Here is a 24,948-nt window from a genome sequence, read left to right as displayed (position 1 = left end):
ATCCACACTAGATAAACCCTCCTCCTGCGCGGAAAAATTTTCCCGCCCGACGGCCCGGCGCTCAGCGAACTCGCGCTCCTCAGAACTCTTTTCCCCGGGCAGCCCCGCCCCTCGGCCAATCAATGGGCACTTCGCCCTCCGGCCGCACGGCGGCGTCTCGCCGGGGCGCCGTGGCCGATGGTACAGTCCGTCCTCCCCGCGCCCCTCGAGCAGTGGGTCCTTCCAGTCATAGAAAAGCATTGTGGGAAGGCTGCGCGCTCTTTCTAACCTCCCCTTTCTTTCGGACTGTATGGCGGCGAGGGTCTGGACGGTCCCGGGCCTGTGGCCGCCTGGCCTCCGACGGCTGGGGCGCAGGGCAGGAGCGTGCGGCCGCCCTGAGTCTAGTGAGGCTGGCGCCGCGGCCGGGCCGGGTCCGAGGCTCCCGGTCCCTGAACGCGTGGAGGGCAGTGGCCTGGTCTGGCCTCCGCCACGTTGTCGGTGAGACCTCAGAAAGCCCAGAAGCGGCCCCGGGTCTGTGTTCCCACGCCAGGAGATGCGGCGAGGGGGGTGAGGGCTTTGGGGTCGATTGGTCATCGACTGTGTGTCAGGGAATTTTTAATAGAAGCGGGGCTTTCTTGCGTGTGACAGGGAAAGGCCTCACTGTATAACGGCACGGATGCCTACCTTGTCACGGTGGGAAATCAGGTCAACGCAGAAGTGCCATTTCAGATTTAGATCTTGATAACTGTGTCCTGGTGCAGAACTTCGCGGAAATCGAATGACCATCACCATCACCAGCTCTGCAGGCGAGTTTTCGTGTTCCTGCAGAAAAGACCAGTTGCCTGGACATTTTCAGGTTTCAGCCATTTGAAAGACTTTAATTCGGTGTTCGTTACCTAGTCGGATGTTGAGTCGTAAAGGAAACTGTAGAGCTGGGCTTAGTTCCTCTCCCAGCTCATCAACGCAGCAGTTCATCTCAGCCAGCTGGTTTGGGGTTCGCAGCTTTGTGCCACACAGCATTCCTTACGCGGTTTTCTTGCCGCCTTTGTGTTGCCCGTTCACTTTTGGAAACTAGTGGATGAGGTGTCAAAAAAGGCGAAAACCAAACACTTGTGCAGCCTTTTCCTGCCCTAGTATTTGACATCTTTGGTGTAGGAGCTGCACAAGTAACAGTTATACTGCTATATTATGTACACATGTGGTTTTGATTCTGCCAACGTTAAGTGTATGTTTCTCTTAACAGGTTTTAATTTTCGTTCAGGTGAAAGATGGACGCTTGAAGCATAGACTGCTGCTAGCTGACTACTTACTATCTGGGAGCACAAAGATGACCTAAGGTAGGGTGATAGTTTTGAATTAGAAGTTGTCATACAGCAGTTATTTGTGATGTGAATTTTATCTTTCTAGATTGGGGGGGCCTTCTCTAGTGGGTATTAGTTTAAATTAGTTATTAAGGGTTCACTAGTATTAGTACTGCTGCATCTGTAAACAAATTGTTAACTGCAAATGGGATAGCTTCTTCCCAGCTTGTCATGAAATCTTTACATGATTTTATGTGAATTGTAAAAAAACCACTTGCCAGATCTCAGGCGTGTTTTATGTTGACATTTAAAGTCCAGAAGTGCATAACTTACCCAGCGAAGAAGCATGTACTGAAAGTTTTTAAGATGTGGTGCATGTAAATGTTTGCTTGTCAAATTGAGTGCCTTATTTTTCCTTTTAGGATGTCCTCGGTGAGGAACTTGACAACTTGATCTTCGGGTGTTGATTAGAGTATTCAAAATTTCCAGGATTGCTAAAAAAAATACCGCTTTTGGATAGTCCATAAATGTACATCTAAAACAGTGGGGCTATAAATAAAATAATTTAATGTGCTTCTTGGAGGTTTGTGTGCTAAGTGATTAACTGCCAGAAAATAGCATTCTTTTACTGAAGGATCATAGGGTAACTCCCTCTCCCAGCAACTTCAAAATTATGTTAAATCTCAGCTGTTAAGATTAACATTCAGTGATATTGATCACTGATAGCCTCATGAAATATAGGCTTATGCTAGGCTCCAAGGAGAAACACGTGCTTTCTTCTAGTGCCTCTTGCATGATGAAGTGAACTAGACTAGTTGGTTTCTAGGTAACAGGTGTGCTCTCTGTTACTGCATTTTTTTTTTTTTTTTTTAAGCTAAAAGCAAATCTGCCTTCACTTTGCAGGAAAGAACAAATAGTGTATTCGGGCATTCAAAATATTTATTGAAAGCACTGAACTAGGAGCTGGGAACACAATGGTGCACAAACACAGTTCCTCCCTTTGGAAGCTTACCTTTGAATGGAAGAAATGTCATCACAATTTAAAACTTCGTGAGACAAGTTCCATGTATGATAGGATTTGACCGAGTCAGGGAAACCTGAGAAAGCAGTTAGGACTAAGGGTAGGTAAGCATTTATGCAAGGCAAAGCTGACCCCGTGCCATGTACAGAGGCCTTGAGCTAAAAAAATGGGTATGACCATAAGTCCAGATTTCTGACTATTGTGTCCTCATTTAGGTAAGAGTTGAGTGCTTAATGAGGCTTGAAGGTGGCCATTATGGGAGCTCTGGGTGTTACAAAATGAGGCTGAACAGGTAAGAGGCCAGACTACTTAAGGCTCTGTATAAATCAAGGGGAAATCCATGATGGAAATGCACATTTGCAAGAAAAGGGGTGCTGATGGGCCAGTTGGAGGCTACTACCACTGTCTCTGTGAGAGATGACCACCTTGGACCAGGGTGGTGGTAAAGTTAAGGAAGAGAGATAGTTAAAACTATAGCAGACAGGAGTTAGTAATAAAGGATGTGTCCATAATGACGGCTAGGTGTGTAGTCTTGTACATTTGCAGATCCAGCTGGGGAGCAGCATTTTCAACTAGCTCTATTTGAATTGCCTTAGAAATCTAAGTGACCCCTTGGTACTACACTGGTTTTTAGTCTAAGCTATAGAAATAAACCGTGGGAATAAATGAGATCCACTGGGGTAGCGGAAGAGGGCCTAGATTTGAGATACTCTTAATTAACTGGAGAGGTGGAACAGCGTGAGCTGCAAAGGACAGTCAGAATGGTAGAAACAATGGGAAATGCATTAAAGAAACAAAATATTGTAAGGTAGCCTAAAAGTTAACTTGGATTTGGTGACATGAAGGTGATTTTTGAGGTCCACTTTAGTGGAACAGTGGGGGAGAATCCATATTAGAGATGGTTTGAGGTAGTTGAGGACACTGGCTACAGATAATCCTTTTGAGAAACTTGGAATGGGAGAAAAAAGTGGTAGCTTGGAGAAGAATTTGTGGTTGTGAAATTTGGTTGGCTTACTTTTTTTAGATGGTAGTCTAGCTGAGAGGAAGCGGCTGAATATATTAATACTGGAGAGAGCAGGGATGAGAAGGCTGAAGGAGATGGGCTCGAGAGGACAGGTAGAGGGGACAGGAGAAAGGGAAGGACTAGGGTTGATGGCAGCCATGGCGAGGCTTGTCTCTTGGGTAAGGGGAAGATGAAAGATATCCTGCATGAGTATTTCTATTTTTCCTGTAGACTGCAGTCATCTGCAGAGAGGAAATGTCTGAAATAGTATTTGGGGAGAATTAGCCAGGCAGACTGGAGGGACCATTTCAGGTTGAGGGTCATGAATTTATAAGCTGAGGTCAACTGAAACCCACACATAGCCTTTTTTTTCTGAAAGCACAAGACAAGGACACGAGAAATTAAAAGCAGCACTTAACAAACTTTTTTTTAACATTTGCAAATAATCAGTGGAACTTAATGCCACAAAGTACAGTATTACAAAGAACATTTATGTGAATAAAAATATCTGCAGTGTGAAAGTGATGCTTCAGTCATGCATTTGTGCTCAGGCAGAGATCCACCCAGAGTTGGGAAGAACCTTTTCATCCCACTTGGTGTACTACTGCACAGCTAGCCGGCTGCAGTCCAGGATTCCAGAACTTTGAACCGAAGCATCTGGTGTTGGTTGTGGCAGACACAAGATAACTTGGGAGTTTCCAGGAAGGAAAACACGGCATCAAGTGAATAAGTTTTAAAATACTGTCTTTCCAGTTACCAAATTAAAAGGCCCTTAGGCACAAATATACTGTAGTTAAACCTTTAAAAGATGCAACAGACTCCATTATTTTCTTCTGAAGAAACACTTCTGCAGGTCCAAGATACTTGAATAATTATAATTCACAGTTTCAAAGTAAAGGTGGCACACACACCCTTCCCACCCCCCCCCCCCATCCCTAGCGCTTCACTAGGATTAAGTCTCTATCTTGAGGCGTGAAGCTTGGGTAGTTTTTATTGTTTTTGCTGTGTGTTTTCCAGCCAGATTGCTTGTAGATGTCTGAGATTTTTCTTCAATCAGGCTATCTTTAGACCCGTTTCTTCTCTAGAAAAGAATGCATTTGAAAAATACAGAAAGTAAGATTCAGAGAAGAAACTACAGCCAAATCAATTTTATTAACACAAATACTAAGATTTAAGACATCAAGTTATATTTAGGAAAGGTATGTAATGTCAAAAGCTGTTCAAATATTCCCTTTATTTAAATAGTTAATTATGATGAACAACATGATTGTGTTTAAATCTTAAAAAAGTTACTCTGACAGTTACATGCATAACAAATCTTACTCATGAAAATCAGGCATAAATCTCAACCCATTCCCCCAGTGAAGTGTCATTTCCATGGTAGTTGCTGCTAACCCAGGCTCTCAGGCCTCCCACTTTTCCAAGGAGGGGCAGAGAGATGAAGAGCATGGGGGGCTGGGGGTAATTTTTACTCTTCCCTGATTATATTTTCAGTAGTCACTGAAAGAAATCCGTACAACACAATGCCCTGGGGACCCGCATCACTTGGGGCTAGAGCTCCCCGTGAGCTGCGGTGGCCCCATCCTGGAGAAATGGGAGCGGAGCTACCAGAGCCTGAGCACCACACCCAGGGCTTCTGGAAGTGGGTCATGTCCTCCCACAGCCACACGTGGAGGCCCTGAGGATGACACTAAAGTGCCTCCACAGCTCCCTCTTCTGCTGAACAGACCTGCTCTTAGCTCCTTTTAGAGATGGCCCAACCTGTCAGTAGATCTGGCTAACAAGTGTATTTCCTAACGCACAAGTACCTGCCCATACATAATGAGCTACACACCAGAATTCTATTATTTTGAGATTCATTTGGGCTAAAAATAAACTACCCTCTAAGAGGCTGTCTTTCATCTGTTCCTACGACTGGCTTGATTTGATTTACTCATATGCAAAGAGGCACCAATGGAACAACAATTCTGCTAAGCATGAGGAGTACAAATCAAGCTAATTTTGGATCGTCAGACATTATCTGTTTGGGACAGGTTCCTAGGTAACGGGAGAGGGAGGAGGACACCAGAGCATGAGTGAGTCAGGGCAGGGGAATAGAGAGAGAATATATCAGAAGAATCACTAACTTTTAAGTTTTTTGAGGGTTGAACCTATCTCTTCTGCCTGCACACCTTAAAGGAATAAGGAAAATGAATCAAAGTCCCTAATCCACCCCACTTTTACCAGCCTTCTGCATGAAAAAGTAAGGTGAAGTATAGGCAGGCCAGGCCACTAGCAGAACTCTGGCATCATTGTGGAACTTAGGAAATGCAGCTTTCCCACTTCCCCATATCATTTGCATCCTTTCTCCACACGGCAACCAGATCAGTTGTTTGCTTTTGGCACTTAGAATAAAATCCAAACAAACTCTTTTTCCCATGGCATCTAAGGCCCTGCATTATCCACCCTCCTTCCCCTTTACTCTGCTCAGACCTCAGACACCCCGGCCCTTTCCAGCCTCAGCATTTTTTCCCACGCTATTTCTTCTGCTTCCATCAGCCTTTCACAAATACTCACATGGTTGGCTCCTTCTCTACCTTTGAGTTTCAGCTTTACAGGTCACTTTCTGAATGGCCTTCGCCCTATCTTTCTAAAGTGAGGTCATGTTCGTTTTCTAACACAGACCTTTGTTTCTTCATAATGCTTACCTAGTTGTTGTGTTTTTTTTTAATTGTTTTACCTGTTTACTTTTATGTGTCAAGGCCAGGAGTTAGCAAACATTTTCTTTAAAGGGCCAGATTATAGACTACCTCCTGTCTCTATTGCACATTCTTTTTCCCTCCCCACAAGCAACCCTTTAAAAACATAAAAACAATTATTAGCTCCTGGACTGTACAGAAACAGGCTGCAGACTAAATTTAGCCCTTGGGCTGTAGTTTGCTGACTGTCCCAGTGAGTGCCTTGTCACTCCTTAGATGTGCTCATTAGATAGCTATTGAATTCAAAATCAAAGGTGTCCCAGAGACAAGCTTAGGGATCAGTGCCATTGATTAAAAGATGCATGTGAGTTGTTCTTGTATGCAGCACAGTGACGGCTATTCTTTCAACATTTCATGTGTACAATTTAAGTTTTCTGAGATTCCTAAATTATGGTGATTAGACAGTCTTAGAGTAGTTGGAAAAGCAAAAATACATGAAATTCCCACTTGTATTGAAGCCAACTTAAATTTAAGACAAAAAAAAAAAAGAGCTTTGAAAAGTAACAGTGCTTATTCATCTTCCCAGCAACTTTAAGAGGTAGGTTATTATCTACATTGCAAAGAAATTTAGTCTTAGAAGTTAAACAATGTTCAGAGTCACACAAGTGGTGTGTGGAGACAAGGAGACACCAATGCAGGTCCTGTCTGAATGTGAAGCCTCAACTAATAATGAATGTAATTTTTTTAAAGTGTTACTGACTTGAAACAAATTGTCTGTGTGGATAAACTATTAGCTCTCCCAGATTTATCTAATCAAAAATTACACAGATTTTAGTGGAAGTTGTGGTTAACCACTCAGATCTCCATTCCAGACTGAGGCATTCATTCCCCAGCAGCTCAGAGTGTTGGCTGCCATACAGCTCAAAACTGAGCCCCTGGGACTTCCCTGGTGGCGCAGTGGTTAAGAATCCGCCTGCCAATGCAGGGGACACGGGTTCGAGCCCTGGTCCGGGAAGATGCCACCTGCCACGGAGCAACTAAGCCCATGCGCCACAACCTCTGAGCCTGCACTCTAGAGCCCACGAGCCACAACTACTGAGCCTGCGTGCCACAGCTACTGAGCCCATGAGCCACAACTACTGAAGCCCGCATGCCTAGAGCCCATGCTCCACAACAAGAGAAACCACCGCAATGAGAAGCCTGCGCACCGCAACGAAAAGTAGCCCCTGCTTACCGCAACTAGAGAAAGCTCCCGCACAGCAACAAAGACCCAATGCAGCCAAAAATAAATAAATGAAATAAATATTAAAAAAACCAAAACTGAGCCCCTCCCCAGGAACAGCCCTGTGCTGAAGAGAGCCACCTTGTTCAAGGTCATGCCCCCTTCCAGGGGCACCCTTTACCCAGTCACTTGCTACATGGTGAGTGTTTAAGGCCCAGCCCCCTTGTCTCCAAGTGGGATGAATCAGAAGGGCCATCTTGGCTCCAGAGCTTCCCATGGGATCATCTGATGCCTTTATTGGGACTATACCACTCAGTTCAACTCTTGCCTATCTATTACTCCCCAAACAAGTGTTGATCCTAAGAGCACTTTCCAATATACCTCCTCCATGCAAACCTCCATTGCAGAATCTCTTCCTAGGGAACCTAACCTAAATTAGCACAGGCTTTTTCTGTACTTGCTCAAGTCACTGACAAAAATGAGTCAAGATAAGCACAGGGCAGTACATGACGGATACGCTGGAGTCAGGGTTCTTAGGTTGTCCATGAACTTCCTGAATTATATGCTTATGTGCATTAAATATGTGCTTACATGCATTTTTATGGGAAAAAGACAGTAGTTATAATTGCCTTTCAAAGGGATCCACAATTCAAACAATCCACTGCAAACAACAGGCTGATACTGATCCATTATAAACATCAAGTTTGTTTCTAGAGTAATGATTTAAATGATATAAATCCATCCAACAACCTTACACAGCCTCCATGTTTTTCTATCACATTAAAAAAAATACAATGAGAGATGATGTCAAACACCTTGCTGAAATATGTCTGCTACAGTGCTCCCCTGATAACAGCTATCTAATTCAGCTGAGTGTTACACTGATTTTGTTAAGGCAGCTAGATGCTTTGCCATGTCCTTGAATTCCGTTTTGACCACATTTTTTAAACATTTCCAGAAGAAAAGTAATTCTCTTTGATGAAGAAGACAGAAATAAAACAGGACTTGAGTAATTCTCCGTCTGCCATCAGTTAACGATTGAACATGGGCCCCCTCTGAGTCTACCACTTTATCCCTGTTTCTCTGGCTCAAAAACTAATCTAGACATACTTTTTAAAATTAGTGAAGCCCATTGTTTCTTTATTCTAGCTCCAAACAATCTTACAATCTTTGTTATCATTGGCTTTGCCCCAAGCCTCAGATCATTTTAGACCTTACACTACCTCTAGCTCTCACCCCTAATATAGCTCTTCCCAGGTTGTGCCTTGTCTTGATCACACACCCTTCCTTCCTTCTCCTTCCATGTTTTGTACATGTGTTTTTTAAACACAGAAACTTGTCATCAGTACAACACCTTCTTAAAACTTATTACCTACTTGATGAACTGTGGAGCCACCAGAACCCTGAGCATCTGAAGATCGGGTCACAGGAAGTGGAGGTACAAGATCTGTTTTTGAGCTGCAGAGAGTCAGTTTTAGAATTAATGACTGAGACAGTACCTAGAATCACAATCTGAGTTGGAAAAGGGCTATAGCAAAGTAAGCATGTTTTACATATCTTTGTATTCCTTAACAGTGCCTACCACAGTGCTTTACACAGATAGGCATTTAATAAATGTTTTTGAATTAAGTTCAACAGGTTAAGTAACTTGCCCAAAATCACAGCAAATAACTAGAAGAACCAAGAATATAACATAGGTATGGTTCCCATGTGCTTTTCTTACTGTGATATGTTGTATAAATGGATTTTTGATTTGTTTCTAGAGAAACACTTACTGGCCATTTATTCTTTTTTTATAAACCTATGGAGCTATAGACAGCAATGGCCTACATTTTACAAGCAAAACAAAACAAAAAAAAACCCAGCCTATATCTCTCTCCAATGGGCTAGCCTATCTCCCAATTTGTTAATGTTTATCAAAGTTTTAAGCCTTAATTCAGTGTTTAACGGCTGACATTCCTACCCAGCAATACCAAGTACATGAATTTCCATGACTCTAGTACTTTTACAAATGGATGCATAATTATTTCATTAATACATTCATTTAACATATAGTACCTATCATGTCAAGCTGAGATATGGCCACTTTCCTCAAAAGAGAAACTAAATAACACAAAGAAACAAACTACTGTAATATATAACATTTGCTGTAGTAAAAGAAGACAAAATGCCATCAGTTCAAAAAAAAACTTATGCCAACTTCTCTCAAATATGGATGCATTTATTATTCAAAATAGAATAGCTCATGCATTTTCTCTTTCTTCTAAAAGCTTCAGTGCATAGCTTGGAAGGGCCATAATTCAGCCTAAGTATAGTCTAGGTCTGTGCTATCCAGTACAGCAGCCACAAGCCACACATGGCTGCTTAAGTTTAAATTAATTAAAATTAATAATATTAGATTTTTAGTTTCTAGGTCACATGAGCCACACTTCAAATACCCCATAGCCACAGATATAGAATACTTCCATCACTGCAGGAAGTTCTATTGTACTGTGCTGTTCTGGAGCCATGAGGGTGATGATGTACTCACACTTGCCTACTTACTTCACTTCTGAGAGAACAGATCGCTCTCCATCTGAACACTGGGACCTGCGATACTGGCGGTAACTTCGAGGTGAATGAGAATGCCGGATGCGGACTGGGTCACCTTGAGTCCTAAACAAGACACCAAAAACCGTGGAGACAAACACAGCAGAAGTCAGAACAGGGTAATTTGGAGATTTTCCTTAATATTGAAACTGCAAAGGAATAATAACTTTGAGAGTTTTAAAAAGAACTTGATTCCTCTAAGCTTGGAAAGCCTAGATGGCTTAAATCTCACAAGTTAACAAAAGAAAACTGCCTCCATCATACATGAAAATAAAACTTTATAGTACGGTTGACCCTTGATCAATACTGGGTTAGGGATACCAACCCTGATCGAAGGCGAAAATCCCCATATAACTTTACAGTCTGCCCTCCATGACTGAATCCCTCCATGAATTCAGCCAACCAGGATCCTATAGTACTGTTGTACTTATTTAGTGTAAAAAATCCCAGCATAAGTGGACCACCTACAAACAGGCAGTTAATAAGAGAGTGATTGCAGTACAGAATGAATAATTAGCTTTAATACCTCCTTTTCTACTTCTTCCTCTATAGTTATTTTTAATTTTAGTTAAAATGTAAAGACAAAGCACTGAATGGAACACCACTGAAGAGTAAGAATGGATTACTCATTTACAAATATTAATAAAACTTTTTAAAAAAGATTTTCAAAGACATACTCTATTTTAGTGTATGGAATCTCTTTTAATTGTTCTTCTGACAGTCCAGATGGATCCACAAGTTCCTTTCTAGAAGGGAATGAGCATGAGAATTAAAGTTTTGATACTGATATAAATACTAACACCTTCCACAATTGGCAGGTGAGTTTCCCCCTTTCTAATCTTGTTGCAAAACACGGTGTTAATAAAACTAATAGAGATATAAGCCAGGAACGAAGATTTTAAAACTAGGATGTATTTCAGGGAAAAAATGGGAGGAAAACCTTTTCTGTAGCTCTTCTACCTTCTTCCAGTTTTTCTATAACCGGAATGTAGATGACTCTCCAGCCACCCCCATTTCCCTACAAAAGATCTGCTTCTCTCCCCTGTAGCAGGTGTCTTTCTTTCTTAAAATTTCTTTTCCTTGATATTTATTTATACGATATCGGCCTGTCTGAGGCTCATTTACAGGTGAGGCTAGCTGGCCTCAGGAGAGGAGAGGTCAGGGCTGCCGGCAGAGGTCTGCTGGTGTGGTGAGGCGCCACCACTGAGTGCCAGGCTCCACAAAATGACGGCCATGAAGGCCACCTGACAGGCTTCAGCCCGAGGCTGCCTCTTGGTGTCAGTGGTCTTCCTTGTAAATGCCTTCAAACCACATGGGTTTTAAAAACAGTACTCACTGAATATGCTTCCATAACTCTTCTTTTGCTTGAATATCGGGACTTCTCCTACAAATAGAAAAAACAACGCTCATCTCTGCAAACACGCTCCATCTAACAATCTAATCTCTAACTTTAGAAGAGCTGCAACATTAACAGTTTCCAGACTGTGAAGTCCTTATTTGCCAGCTGACACCAGACAAGGAAAGACTGGACAGGGAAGGCTAATGTGGGATGGTTAGTACAAAGATACCAGACAATTTATCTGCTAGCCCACTAAAAAAAAAAAAAAATCACATAAAAATCAGCCATAACCAGGGCTTCATTTAATGAAAGAGCTTAGAACTACAGGGGCCAATCTACACACCCCCCAGTGGTGGTTTTACAATGAAGAATGATTTGAGGCTTCTGTTTCTGGTCCTGCTAATTACTTCTAAGAAAAGGCAAAAGAATTCATCCTGATTCTATTCATATGAACGACTCCCAACGTGATCTGTGATTACCTAGTGGAAGCAGCACCGCAAGGGCAAAGAAAATGGTGGGACAGCCAGATTGGCAGACTGTGCGCCACTGACCCACTGTCCTTTCTTGTTGCATCTGACGTTGCATTTCTGGGCCACGGCGTGGGCCCACAAAGCTGGAACCTATCTGTGGTCTGTGCTGCCACCCCCCACGTGCCCTTCTCCATCCTATATACAGAGCCCACAAATCTCTTCTGCTCCAAGAACTACTTGAACAGAAACTGTACCACTACTTTTAATTTCCTAGAATGAGAAATTCAAAGCCAACATTCAGGTGTTCACACTCCCCATAATAGCAATGAGAACTGGAAATCTATGATCACAGCAATTGTTGCCATGGAATGATTTTTTTTTCCTAGTGAGAAAATAAGCTTTCATCAGTCCTTTCAAGAGAACCAAGGTCTAATAAAGGCCCAAAGAAACGACCCAAACCCTAACAATTAAAATGTCTGGAGCTAAACAAAGCCACTGATATTCTGTCCTGTGGAATTTTACATTCATAATCTGTATCAGCATTTCTGGGCTCAATATTACTTTCAGCGTATGATATTATCATTGCTTTCGTTTTTCTCAGTTAATAAGGGCATCGCTGAGGCATTCTGGTAGGGCCCACAGAATAAAATAAACTACTTTCTAGCCCACAGAATAAAATAAACTACTTTCTAGCAATTGAATTGACTAAGTGGTTTTTTCCTTTGTGGAGAAAAAAAAATCTGTCTGTAAAGACCTTTTAATCAACTCAGAAGGAGTCAAACACAGAAGATAAGGGGAAGGAGGACTTCCCTGGTGGCGCAGTGGTTAAGAATCCGCCTGCCAATGTGAGGAACACGGGTTTGGTCTGGGAAGATCCCACATGCCACAGAGCAACTAAGCCCGTGCGCCACAACTACTGAGCCTGCACTCTAGAGCCTGCGAGCCACAACCACTGAGCCTGTGCTCTAGAGCCCGCGAGCCACAACCACTGAGCCCGAGTGCCACAACTACTGAAGCCTGCGCACCGAGAGCCTGTGCTCCGCAACAAGAGAAGCCACTGCAGTGAGAAGCCTGCACACCACAACAAAGAGTAGCCCCCGCTCGCCACAACTAGAGAAAGCTGTGCGCAGCAACGAAGACCCAACACAGCCAAATATAAATTAATTAATTTAAAAAAATTCTTTTAAAAAGAAGATAAAGGGGAGGAGATGAAGCCTTGGTCTCAGACATATAAAATATGGTATTGTTAAAGGTAGAGTTTGTTATAAAGAATAAAATTGTATGCTTAAAAAAACTTAAATGCTTCTTTGGAAGGATTTCCTATATGGGATCTGCCTTTCCTACATTTGGCTGGTCTGATTCACTAGACAATACGCTAACGCATTCAATGATACTGCCAGAGAAGGTGCTAATATTAAAAGCACTAAGCTATTATTCTGTTCCCAGAGAGAGATGGTTCCATTGTAATTATACACCAGCATCTGATTCTCACAGGAAGTCACCCAATAATCCATAGTATTATATAATATCTAGGTTAGGAAGCTACTCTGCTGGGAATCATTCTTATTTCAGGAAGGTGCAGTAGTGAGGCTATCTTCAAGTTAGAGCAGGGTATCTCAACCTCAGCACTACTGACATTTTGGGTCAGATAATTCTTAGCTGCCAGGGGCTGTCCTGTGCACTGTAGGATGATTAGTAGCACCCACAGCCTTGACCCCTAGACACAGTAACACCTTCCCGGTGGGACAACCAAAAATGACTCTGGACATTGCCAAATGTTCCCTGGGGGGAAAAACTGCCCCAGATTAGAAACCACTGGTCAAAGGTATGATGAGGAAGTAAAACAGCTAAGGTTTCGTGAAGGAACAAAGAGGCCAAGTTATTGTAAAGACCCATTATGTGGCTATTGAATAGTGTTGGAGAGAATGACACTGAGGCAGGAACTAAATCTTAAAAGAACGAAGGAATAATCTGATGGCATGAGACTCAAAGCTAAGTGCTTTGAGGGAGGAGGGGAGGAGAATGAGAAAAAGCAATGAGGGGCAAGGAGGACACGCCCCCCCCAAGGCCACCACACCAGGCCTAGTGGTGGTGAAAGATGATGAATATGAGCAATATACAAAAAATTGATAACAACAGATATTTCTGAGTGTTGGAATTGCAACTAATTTTTTATTTTCTTATTTATACTTTCCTATCTTGTCTGATTTTTTTCTTTTAGCCAAGAGAATTTCTTATGTTAATTATCAGAACAGAAAAAAAAAAAGGTATTTTCATGTTTTAAAAAGCTACTATGGGGAGGAGGGATAAATTAAGAGTTTGAGATTAACATATACATACTACTGTATGTAAAAAAGATAAACAACAAGCACAGGAAACTATATTCAACATCTTGTAATAACCTATAAGAGAAAAGAATCTGTAAAAGCATATGTACAACTGAATCACTTTGCTGTACACCTGAAACTAACACAACATTGTAAATCAACTATACGTCAATTTTTTAAAAAAAGTTATTAATGCTGCAATTCCACAAGAAATGCCTTTCATTCCCATCTCAGAAAAATTAGCAGAAATGTTACCTTAAAAGAACATCAGTCCTTCTAGCCATAAATATTGGTCTTAAAAAATTCAGGAATTTAGTCTATATGTTTAAATTCTACAGTACCGTAATAGTCATATATTTAACCAAACTGAGTTCTGAAATGCCAGCAGTTTCAAACAGCGTTAAGACAAGGAAAAGTCCCAAGGCTAAAAAAAAAAAAAAAAAATGCTCATCTCCAACTGCTAGACAACCTGTGATTTAATAAATGTAAACACAGGCTACATGCTAATGAGAACTATATCATTTTTATGCTGACATCTGCACAAATTTCATCAATAATTTAGGATGATTTCATTAGGTGCAGCTCAACATCATTTTGTGGATTCAGAAAGCTGTGGAATTTTAACAGCCATTTTTCTTAATTAAAAGGCTTAATTATATGTTTTACTTGAACTCTCCAAATAATTTCCTAAGGAAATAGAACCATGAGTTGTCCATAGGTACAATGTATATATAAAATATACATTCAGTCCAGTATTAGTCCAATATCTTTCAAAAGTATCCCTCATACACACCTTATACCAATAACTCAAATTAATATTCACCTTTCAGAGAAATTTCTTCGATGAGACATCATTTAGAAATAATTTTTCTTCTTCCTTATAGTCTTCTTCTGCATCCTCCAAATACTCTAGTTATATTACCTAGAAGATATTATACTATAATATATGGCATATATTATAGTTTATATATTATATACGCCATATATTATATAGTATAGCATATATGGTATATATTATAGTATAGTAGATAATATACTATGTTTTGTGTATTATATTATACTGAAAATAAAATAATAAGTATGACAGCATTTGACTTATTATTTTTGTGATCTTATACTGACCACTGCCATAGAAGGAAATTTAGAGCTGAAAATGTGTTACTAAGAAAACTAAGTTTACAAAACATCTTTATTTAAAGAATTCAAAGCACTTAACATATATCTCAGTAATTCCTCATCATATTCCTGAGTGGTCAGGATAGGATTAGGAGATGTCTTAATCTTCCCCTCCTTCCCTCTCCCCCTCTCAGAATTAAAGAAAGATTAGAAAGCCACAGAGCCCAGAAACCTAGCTGCTGAAGATCGCTCAGGAGTCAATTCCAGGGACTTCACGCTAAATCTTTATCTAAGGCACCAGACTTCTGTTTTGTGTTTAACTGGGTACATCATTCTACCCTGACAACCTCATCTTCCACGGTAGCATTTTTCAATAGAAGTAGTAAGACATTATTGCCACCAGGGGGAGCCTGAGCCTTCACGCACACACAGGTTGAACCTATGCGAACTTAATTGTTTCAGCTTTGATGCCTCCTCCAAATATCCCAGTGAGTAAAAACTCATCCACGTAGAAAAGAAGTTTCATCTAAGTTTCCTAATGATAAGCAAACGTGAATGTCATGGCAATGCAGCTGAAAAATAAACTGGATAAAACCGTACTTCTCACATTTTTCTAGATGATATCCAATCATATTTCAGTTTAATGTGTTTTAGGAGAGAAGATTTTGTGTTTTATACTACTGTATGTCTCTGGCATATAATAATAAACACAAGTTTCTAGTTTATCATTGGAGATTTAAAAAACAATGAGTGAATCATGTATGAATGATGTATCATAACATTCATCCTCAGTGGATACCTCTACATGGGCAATTTACAGACACTGTAGTAGGAATTCAAGAATATGGGAGTAACTGAGAGATATGTGGTTTACTATATATCTGAAGTGCTACATATACTCATACACATATCTGAAGAACAATTTTAATTATTTTCTTCAGATGGTGCTCTAACCATGTTTTAACTTAAAAAAAAAAAAAAAAAAAAAAGCTGTAGTGATTCCTAAATTCTCAAATTCTAATTTTAATGTGAGTTGGGCCCCACCCGACTCTCTTCACTTCTCAGCTCTTCCTCATTTCAAGGGAAAAAAAATCAAGTACCTTGTTTATACAGATAAACTGAGACCTGGAGAACTTACTAATTACAGTAACTGCAATTGAGTATTTACGCTGTCACTTGACATATGTGATCTGACTTAATAATGTTCAGCAAAATCTCATGAGGATGGTATCATCTGCGTTGTAGACATGACACCAGAAGTTTGTGGAGGTTAGGTAATAAACTAACACTCGGAGACGCAGAAGGCAGACAGAGGTCTGGTCTGACGATAGCACCCAGCAGATATGTTCTTAATTGTCAACAAACCTCAGGTTTTTAATGTCATAGCTCAAATAAAAGGCAGAGCCCAGTTTGTCCTAAATAAAGTAATCCATCATCTTGTAGAATTTGAACACTTTTATCCAGTTGCCTACCTGACATTTCCATTTGATCACCCACTTGGTTTTTCAAACCTAATGGAACAGAAATCTTGTCACTTCCCACACATCCCCAGACCACCTCACTCCATCTCATGGATGGAGTGGGTAAAAAGGCATGTCTACCCACTTAATCCATCAACTCAAAATTCATCCACGATATCTCTCACACTATGAACCTGTTGGCTCTCCTTCCAAAATGTGTATTCATCCACTTCTCTTCATCTCCACCACCACTATCTTTTCTGAGCTAAAACCACCTCACACCTGGACCACCAAAATATTTTTAAATTGCTCTTCCTGCTTCCTTTTCTTTCTCAATCTGCTTTTTACTCAGCAGCCAGAGCAACTTCTGAATGAACTACTCTTCAAACAGATTTTTTTGTTAACTGTACTTTGGCCATATCAGCTATATAGTTAAACAATCAAGTTTAGTTACAACGTCATCCCACAAACATTTACTAAGTCTTTTTATGGTTTGCTTTAAAACTAAATTCCAGGAAGGTACACATCAAACTCCTAATGGGGTTCTCTCATACAATTGCATTGTTCTGAAATAACCCTCTGTCTGATCTGATATCTTTATCATGAAGGTAAGATTTAAAAGAAAGTTTAAATAAGATTTTAAATTCAAAGTACCATAAGGCTCTTTTCTGATTTCAGTTGATCCGATAGAAGCAATACCCAATTCAAAGATATTACTCTACCTCAAAAGAATATTCTTGAACTTCCACTTCTGGTCCAATGGAGTAACTGATATCAGACAAACCCTCCCTTCCCATCCTCAAAAACTATAAAATAAAACAAAATATACAAAGCAACTGTTTGTCAGACATTGGGCAACAGATACCATAAGCCTGTGATCTTTGAGAGAAGGGAAACACAAGGTTAACCGCCCCCCTCCGCCCCCCACCAATTTGCTCAAGTTTTCTGCCTGGGGGCACTTTCCCAATGTGGTACAGGGAGGTGAAACTCAAGAAGCAACAGATTCACAGGGCTGAGGAGGTAGAAATCAAAATTTGAGGCTGAAATTTACAGTGCAGGATAAAAGAAAAAAGCGGGACTCCAGAAGTCTGCATGGGGTTTTCCTTAAGAGGTTGGCTGAGAACATTCACTACATTTAATCTATACATAAGCTGGGTGGGACTCTGAGGCCTAACAGAAAACAGCCGCTGCAAGGCTGAGAGCTGTGTGAAGTGGTAGCAGACAAGGCTCTGCTGCAGTCACAGTGGAGAAGCCATGCTGAGTGCTCTGTGCATTCAACTAAGACTCCAGAAAGGCCAGGCCTTAAGAATAAGGACCAAGCCTAAAGTAAAGAACATACCCTACGCTAAGGACAAAATCTAAAAAGTCCCACCCTATCAAAGCATAAAAAATAAGATCAAGAGGATCCAACAGTAATTCAGTTGCCTTCCAGAACAAAATTTGATGCTCTTTAAAGGAAGACAACATAATCCAGAGACAATATAATCCAGACCTCCTACAAACATATCCTCTAAAATTTCCAGCATGCAATAAAAAATTATTATACAGGCAGAGAGGCAGAAAAATATAGTCATAATCTAGGAAAGAAAAAAAAAATGTAAGTAGTCAATAAAATAGATTTTGAAAGACCCAGATATGGGAATTTACCAAGGGCTTTAAAACATCTTTTTTTTTTCGGGGGGGTGGGGCACAGTGAGGCTTGTGGGATTTTAGTTCCTTGACCAGGGATCGAACCCAGGCCCTTGGCAGTGAGAGCTCAGAGTCCTAATCACTGGACTGCCAGGGAATTCCCCTAAAACATCTTGTATAAATATATACAGCACCTTAAAGGAAAATAGGAACATAATCAATGAATAGATGGGAAATCTCAGCAGAGAAATGGAGAGTATAAAAATAATAAAACTGAAATTCTAAAACAGGGAAGTACAAAGTTCACTGAATGAGTTTAATAGCAGACTGGACTATGAGGGTAGGAGGAAGGGTTGATGAAGTTGAAAACAGGTTAATAGAAATTACCATGATTGAAAAAGGGAGAAAAATTTGAAACATGAACAGAACCTCAGTTGCTTGTGGGACAATATCAAATGGTCTAACATATACACAACTGGATGCCCAAAAGGAAAAAGAGAATGAGTCAGAAAAAAGAATTTGAAAAATAATGGCCAAAAATGTCCCCAATTTGGTGAAAAATACCAAATTACAGAAGAAGATGATAGATACAGTTGACCCTTGAACAACACGGGTTTGAACTGCTCGGGTCCACTTATACATGGATTTTTTTCAATAGTAAATACTACAGTACCTATACAGTCCAAAGGTGGTTGAATCCGTAGATGTGGAATCGTGGATAAAGGGGAACTACGTATACCAAGGGCCGACTGTAAGTTATACATGAATTTTCGAGGGCATGGGAGGGCTGGTGCCCCTAACCCCTGTGTTGTTCAAGGTTCAACTGTATAAAGAAAACCACACTTAGCCACACCATAATCAAAGAGCTAAAAAGCTAAAGATAAAGAAAAAAAGTCATAAAAGTAGCTAGTGAAAAAAAGACAAATTCCATACAGTGTTTACAGAATGAAGGCTAACTTACCACAAATGACAGAGATCAGAAGACAACAGACAATCTCTTTAAAGTGTGAAAGGAAAAACCATCAACCCCAAACTTGATAGATAGTGAAAGTATCTGTTACAAATAAGAGTAGAATAAAAACATGTTCATATAAAGTAAAACAGACAATTTATCAACTACAGACCTGTATTACAAAAAATGCTAAAGGAAGGAAAATGGAACATTGGATCTAGAGAAAGGAACAGAACACACAAGTAACAGTAAACTGGGCAACTGTATTCATTTCCTATTGCCACTGTAACAAATTACCATAAATTTAGTGGCTTAAAACAATACAAATGTATTATCTTACACTTCTGTAGGTCAGATCTGACACCGGTCTCCCTGGACTAAAATCAAGACGTTGACAGGGCTGCATTCCTTCCAGGGGGCTTTAGGAGAACATCCATTTCCTTGCCTCTTCCAGCTTTCAGAGGCTGCCCACATTCTTGGTTGATGACCCCTTTCTCCATCTTCAAATCCAGCAACAGCAGGTTAAGCTGTTCTCAAATTGAATTACTCTGACTTCCTCTTCTGTCCCTTGTTCCACTTTTAAGAACCCTTGTGGTTACTTGGGTCCACTTGGATAATTCAGGATAATCTCCTTAGCAGAAGGTCAACTGATTAACAATCTTAATTCCATCTGCAACCTTAATTCCCCTTTGCCATCTAACAAAATATTCACAAGTTACGGAGATCAAGACATCAACATATCTAGGGGACATTTTCTGCCTACCACATTAACTATAAAATTTTGTTCCTCTTTTTCTGATTTCTTTTAAAAACAATGTACTGTTGAAGCAAAGATGGTAACATTGAAATGTGGGGCTACTAACATGCAAAAATCAAATATAGGACAATAGCACAAAGAACAAAGAGGGGATAATTGGAACTATATTTTTCTAAGATTTCTAAGTTTTAATAAAATTTTATGATATTAACCCTAAACAGACTGTGATAAATTAGGAACCATACTATAAGTCATAAAGAAACCACTAAATAAAAAAATAATAAAAAGTAGTATAGGTTAAGATGTCAATATAAAAAGTAAAATAGAATACCAAAAAATATTCAGTTAACACAAAATACAATAGGAAAGGAGGAACAAACTAACAAAAAATAGATTCAGTAAACAGGAAGAGTAAGATGGCAGACTTAAACCCCAAAATATTAATAATTACATGACCCATAAGTATCCTAAACATTCAATTTAAAAGTTAGAGATGGTCAGACTAGATTAAAAAAAAAAAAAAAAGACCAAATACTGCTGTCTACAAGAGAGCAAGAGATGAGCTTTAAACATAAAGATATACTTAGGTCTAAAGTAAAGTATTAAAACATATACCATGCAAAAAGTGAGCATGAAAACGGTGTAATGGTTATATAAATACACACACACACACGTATACACACACACGAGTGTGTGGTTATAATGGACATAGAGAAAAGAGTATCACCAGAATAAAGAGGACATTTCATAATGATAAAAAGGTCAATTTATCAGGAAGATCCCCCTCCAAAAAATTCACAAATATGTGTGTACCTAATACCAGAGCTTCAAAATAACTTGAAGCAAAAACTGACAGAACTAAAGGGTAAAACAGACAAATCCATAATCATTATTGGAAATTTTAACATATCTCTCTCAATGACTGATTGAAAGGTAAACAAAGAAATCAGTAAAGACACAGACCATCTGAACAACACTATCAACAAACTAGATCTACTTGACATTTGTAAACTACACCCAACAACTGAGAATGATTCTTTTCAAGTCCACCAGCTCGTTCATCGTTAAAGACTATATGCTAGCTCTTAAGACAGATCTCAACAAATTTGAAATGACTGAAATCTTACAGATTTTTTTTAACCAAAACATAAGTAAATTAGAAATTAATAGTAATGAGATATGTAGAAAAATCTCCAAATACTTGGAAATTAAATAACACACTACTAAAAAAAACCAAGGTCAAAGAAATCACGGGTGAAATTAAAAATTTTGAACTGCATGATAATGAAAACAACACATCAAAATATATGAAATATAGTTAAAGCAAGACTTAGGGGAAATTTAGAACTTTATACTTATATTAAAAAAGAAGAAAGGTTTAAAATCAGTGTCACCTTAAGAAGATGAAAAAAAAGAGCAAATAAAAGACAAAATAGATAGAAGGAAGTAATAAAGAGTAGAAATCAATGAAATAGATAACAGATAAAGAAAATCAACTAAACCCAAAGTTAGTTCTCTGAAAGACTAGAAAACACAATTAAGGAGAAAAATACAAGAAGACACAACTTATCAACATCAGGAATGAAGAAGGTAATATCACAACAGATGTTCAAAGGATACTAAAGAATTATTACAAACAAATTTTTTATTAAAAGATTTGACAGCTTAGATAAAATGAACAAATTCTTTTAAAAACACCTACTACCTAAACCTACACATAACAAGTAGACACAATCTGAACAGCCCAGTATCTGCTAAAGAATTTCAGTCTGTAATTTATTTATTCATTTATTTTTAAGAGATACTAGTTTATTTTTTATTTTATTTTAGGCCGCACCGCACAGTGGCATGCGGGATCTCAGTTCCCCAACCAGGGATTGAACCCGTGCCCCCTGCAGTGGAAGCCCAGAGTCCTAACCACTGGACCACCAGGGAATTCCTCAGTTTGTAATTTAAAACTTTTCACAAAGCAAATCTGTGGCAGGGTTGGTTTCCCAGGTAAATTATATCAAATATTTATGGAAGGAGTACTGCTAATTTTACATTAACTCTCAGAAAGTAGAGAAAAAAAGGAAAACTTCCTAAACTATTTTAAATGACCGGCATAACCATGTTTAAAAAAAAAAAACAAACCTGACAAAGATACTACAAGAAAATTATAAACCAGAATTTCTCATGAACATAGGAAAAGAAAATATTAACAAAATAATATCAAATAGAATCCAGCAATATACGGAAAGGATAATAGATCAGAATCACTAAGGTCTTATCCCAGGAATGCAAGGATGTATCATTCAAAACTGAATCAATGTAATTCCTCCACTGACAGAATAAAGAAAACCCATATACAATCATCTCAGATGCAGAAAAAGCTAATAACAAACTTCAAAACTCATTCATGATAAAACAAAAAAAACTCTTAAACTAGGAATAGAAGGGGTCTTCTTCAATCTTATAGCTAGCATCATATTTAATGTGACATATTGAATGCTTTCTCCCCAAGAAAGAGAACAAGCCAAGGATGTCTTCTTTCTTAACACTTCGACTCAACAACGTAATTCAACACTATTCTGGAAAATCTAGCCGGTACATTTAGGAAAGAAATAGAAGTAAAAGGCAAAAGATTAGTAATAAAGGAAAGCTGTCTCTGTTCACAGACAAAATGACTGCAAAGGTAGAAAATCCTAAGAAAAAAAATGTTTTAAAGGCTTCCAAAGCTAATAAGTCAATTTAACAAGGTTACAGGATGGCAAGATAAAATATCAATATTAAAACAATAATTTGTGTTTCTATATACTAACAAACAATTTGAAAATAATATTTTACAAAATGTAGTTCAATACCATTGAAAATATTAAATATTTAGGATTAAATTTAACAAAATAAATGCAATAACTATACTGGAAACCTAGAAACATTGCTGAAAGAAGTTAAAGATTTAAATACATGGATGAGTAGGACACTAATTTTCTCAAAATTGATCGATAGATACTCAACATAATCCTAATCTAAAGTCTACAGGTTTTTTCTTTTTTTTGTGCAAAAACTAACAAGCTGATTCAAAAATTTACATAGAACTGCAAAGGATCGAAAATAGCTAAAACAACCTTGACAAAAAGAAGGACAAAGTTGGACAATTTACACTGCATGATTCAAATCTTACTGTAGAGCTACAGTAACTGAGACAACATGGTGGCTTAAGACTAGACAAACAACAGATCAATGAAACAAAATTGGCCCACATCTAAGCAGTCCATTGATTTTCAACAAAGGCCCCAAGGCATTTCAATGAAGACAGTCTTTTCAACAAATGGTACTGGAAAAACACCTGGAAAAAAAACACTTCTCAATATCTACCTCTACCTCATACAATGAACAATGAACTCTAAATGGATCACAGATCTAAATATAAAAGCAAAGTCTATATAGTTGCTACAAGAAGATATGAGAATATCTTTGTGACCTTGGGGTAGGCAAATATTCCTTAAGATGCAAAAAAAGCCTTAACTATAAATGAAAAAAAAAAAAGGTATACTGGTCTTCATCAAAATTTAATGTCTGCTCACCAAAAAACAATGTTAAGAACATGAAAAAGCAAACCACAGCCGAGAATTCTTTTTCAGATATGTATATTCACCATACACCTATCTGAAAAAGAACTTATATCCAGAACATATAAAAAGCCCTACAAATAAATAATAGAAAACAACAATTAAAAATGGGCAAAACTTGAACACTTTTCAAATGAACATATATGGATAACCAATAAGCACAGGAAAATGTGGTTAACTTTGTCAGTCATCAGCAGGGTACTACTTCAAGCCAACTAGACGAGCTAAAATTAACAAGGCAGACAAAACCAAATATTGGCAAGAATAGAGCAGAACTGAATCTCATACATTACTAGTGGGAGTATAAAATGATACAGCCTCTCTGGAAATCATTTTAGTAGCTTCTTATAAAATTAAATGTGGTTAGACATATCCTCTAACCGAGCAATTCCACTCATGTATTTACCCCAAGGCAAAAGATAACGTACTCCACAGGTACACTTGTGTGGAGTATCTTGAGCTTTTTCACAAAACAGCAAAAACTGCAAACAATCCAAACATCCATCAAGAGGAGAATGGATAAACAAATTGTGGTATAATCATACAATGGACTAAGCCGCATTTTAAGAGAGCATATATTGTATAATTACATTTATGTGACATTCAGTAAGAGAAAAAAACTAATCTATGGTGATAGAAATCAGAACAGTGGCTGCCTATGGGGGATGGGGACTGAACAGAAGGAGTATGAGGGAACTTTCTAAATTCTGTATCTTGACTGGCATGATGGATACACTATGTATACACTTGTCAAAATGTATAGACTTCTACCCATAAGGTGAGAGCAATTTCACTAGATGTAAATTTCACCTCAAATTACCTCAATTGTAAAAAGGTTTATTCCTTAGGGTGTTAAATGAATCTCAGATCACTCAATTAAAAATGATTAAATCCACAGTGCCATCTACAATATTTGCCCCATAATGTAACTGAATTAGAGTAACTGTAATACTCAACAACTTTGGATTATTCTCTTTATCAATTTTATCTATAAATGATTATTCACTATTTACTATTGTCCCCAGAAATGTATTTTGGCTTCTTCAAAGTTTATATATAGGATTTTTCCTAATTTCATTTTACTTTTCCCTTTATTTAATAAATGAAATTTATTATTGGCATTTAGTTGAATTTAGAGTGCTTTAGAAATAATTAGAAAAGCTGAATGCTGTTTTTAAGATTTAATATCAAGTTACCAAAACTTGTGTATAATAAGTCCCTCATAGAAAAAGATTCCACATGGAATGGTAAAAGCATAGTTGCAAAAGATATGCCCAGGACCATGCTGGGATCCTATCTTGGGGTTCTGTGCCTTTTGGTTAAACTGTCCACAATTAGGGCTTGATTCTTCCTGTTCTAAACCTCTCTTTTTTTAATGGAATTAGGGAGAGGTGGTATGCAAGACAAAGGAAACTTTTATTAACTTCTGCTTTAAATTGAACATTTTAGTTAGGTTCCAGAACAAAAACAAATGGAGTAAAGAATAAATCTATA

At 38.7% G+C, this 24,948-nt stretch overlaps 2 protein-coding genes across 18 annotated transcripts in view; one reads left to right on the top strand and one right to left on the bottom strand.

Annotated features, from left to right (window-relative positions):
• The first annotated feature begins 107 nt into the window (after positions 1-107).
• On the top strand, positions 108-1,853 carry LOC309622479 (uncharacterized protein). 10 transcript variants are annotated; one of them, XM_082378537.1, is made up of 4 exons: positions 108-477; positions 628-785; positions 1,223-1,316; positions 1,703-1,853. In XM_082378537.1, the coding sequence occupies exons 1-2, from the start codon at positions 123-125 to the stop codon at positions 645-647; spliced, it is 375 nt and encodes a 124-aa protein (XP_082234663.1). In that variant the 5' UTR covers positions 108-122; the 3' UTR covers positions 648-785; positions 1,223-1,316; positions 1,703-1,853. The 10 variants fall into 10 exon arrangements, with proteins under 10 accessions (XP_082234663.1, XP_082234669.1, XP_082234667.1 ...); XM_082378543.1 differs by having other exon boundaries at positions 108-510; positions 1,241-1,316; XM_082378541.1 differs by having other exon boundaries at positions 108-510.
• Positions 1,854-3,140: 1,287 nt separating this feature from the next.
• Positions 3,141-24,948, bottom strand: part of EPB41L4A (erythrocyte membrane protein band 4.1 like 4A) — a 270,520-nt gene continuing 248,712 nt past the window's right edge. For 5 of the 8 annotated variants that reach the window (XM_082376858.1, XM_082376851.1, XM_082376853.1 and 2 more), the window contains 5 exons: positions 11,130-11,177; positions 10,471-10,539; positions 9,749-9,859; positions 8,581-8,662; positions 3,141-4,385 (listed from right to left, as the gene is read on the bottom strand). In XM_082376858.1, coding sequence (XP_082232984.1) covers positions 4,257-4,385; positions 8,581-8,662; positions 9,749-9,859; positions 10,471-10,539; positions 11,130-11,177 — 439 coding nt within the window. In that variant the 3' untranslated portion in view covers positions 3,141-4,256. Of the gene's footprint in view, positions 4,386-5,430; positions 5,476-8,576; positions 8,663-9,748; positions 9,860-10,470; positions 10,540-11,129; positions 11,178-24,948 lie in introns of all 8 variants that reach the window. The other 3 variants (XM_082376852.1, XM_082376856.1, XM_082376855.1) reach the window with 3 other exon arrangements.

Source organism: Balaenoptera borealis (assembly GCF_965194805.1).
Source record: "Balaenoptera borealis genome assembly, chromosome: 2".
In the NCBI taxonomy this organism is placed as follows: Eukaryota; Metazoa; Chordata; class Mammalia; order Artiodactyla; family Balaenopteridae; genus Balaenoptera; species Balaenoptera borealis.
The sequence above is the reverse complement of the archived record's forward strand: the minus strand, read 5'-3'. Positions and strand labels throughout refer to the sequence as shown.

Excerpts from the sequence above, each read along its gene's own strand:
- LOC309622479 (XM_082378536.1), top strand. The coding sequence starts at position 123 with ATGGGCACTTCGCCCTCCGGCCGCACGGCGGCGTCTCGCCGGGGCGCC. Across the intron at positions 547-1,222 it reads CAGGAGATGCGGCGAGGGGG|GTTTTAATTTTCGTTCAGGT; the intron begins GTGAGGGCTTTG and ends TTCTCTTAACAG.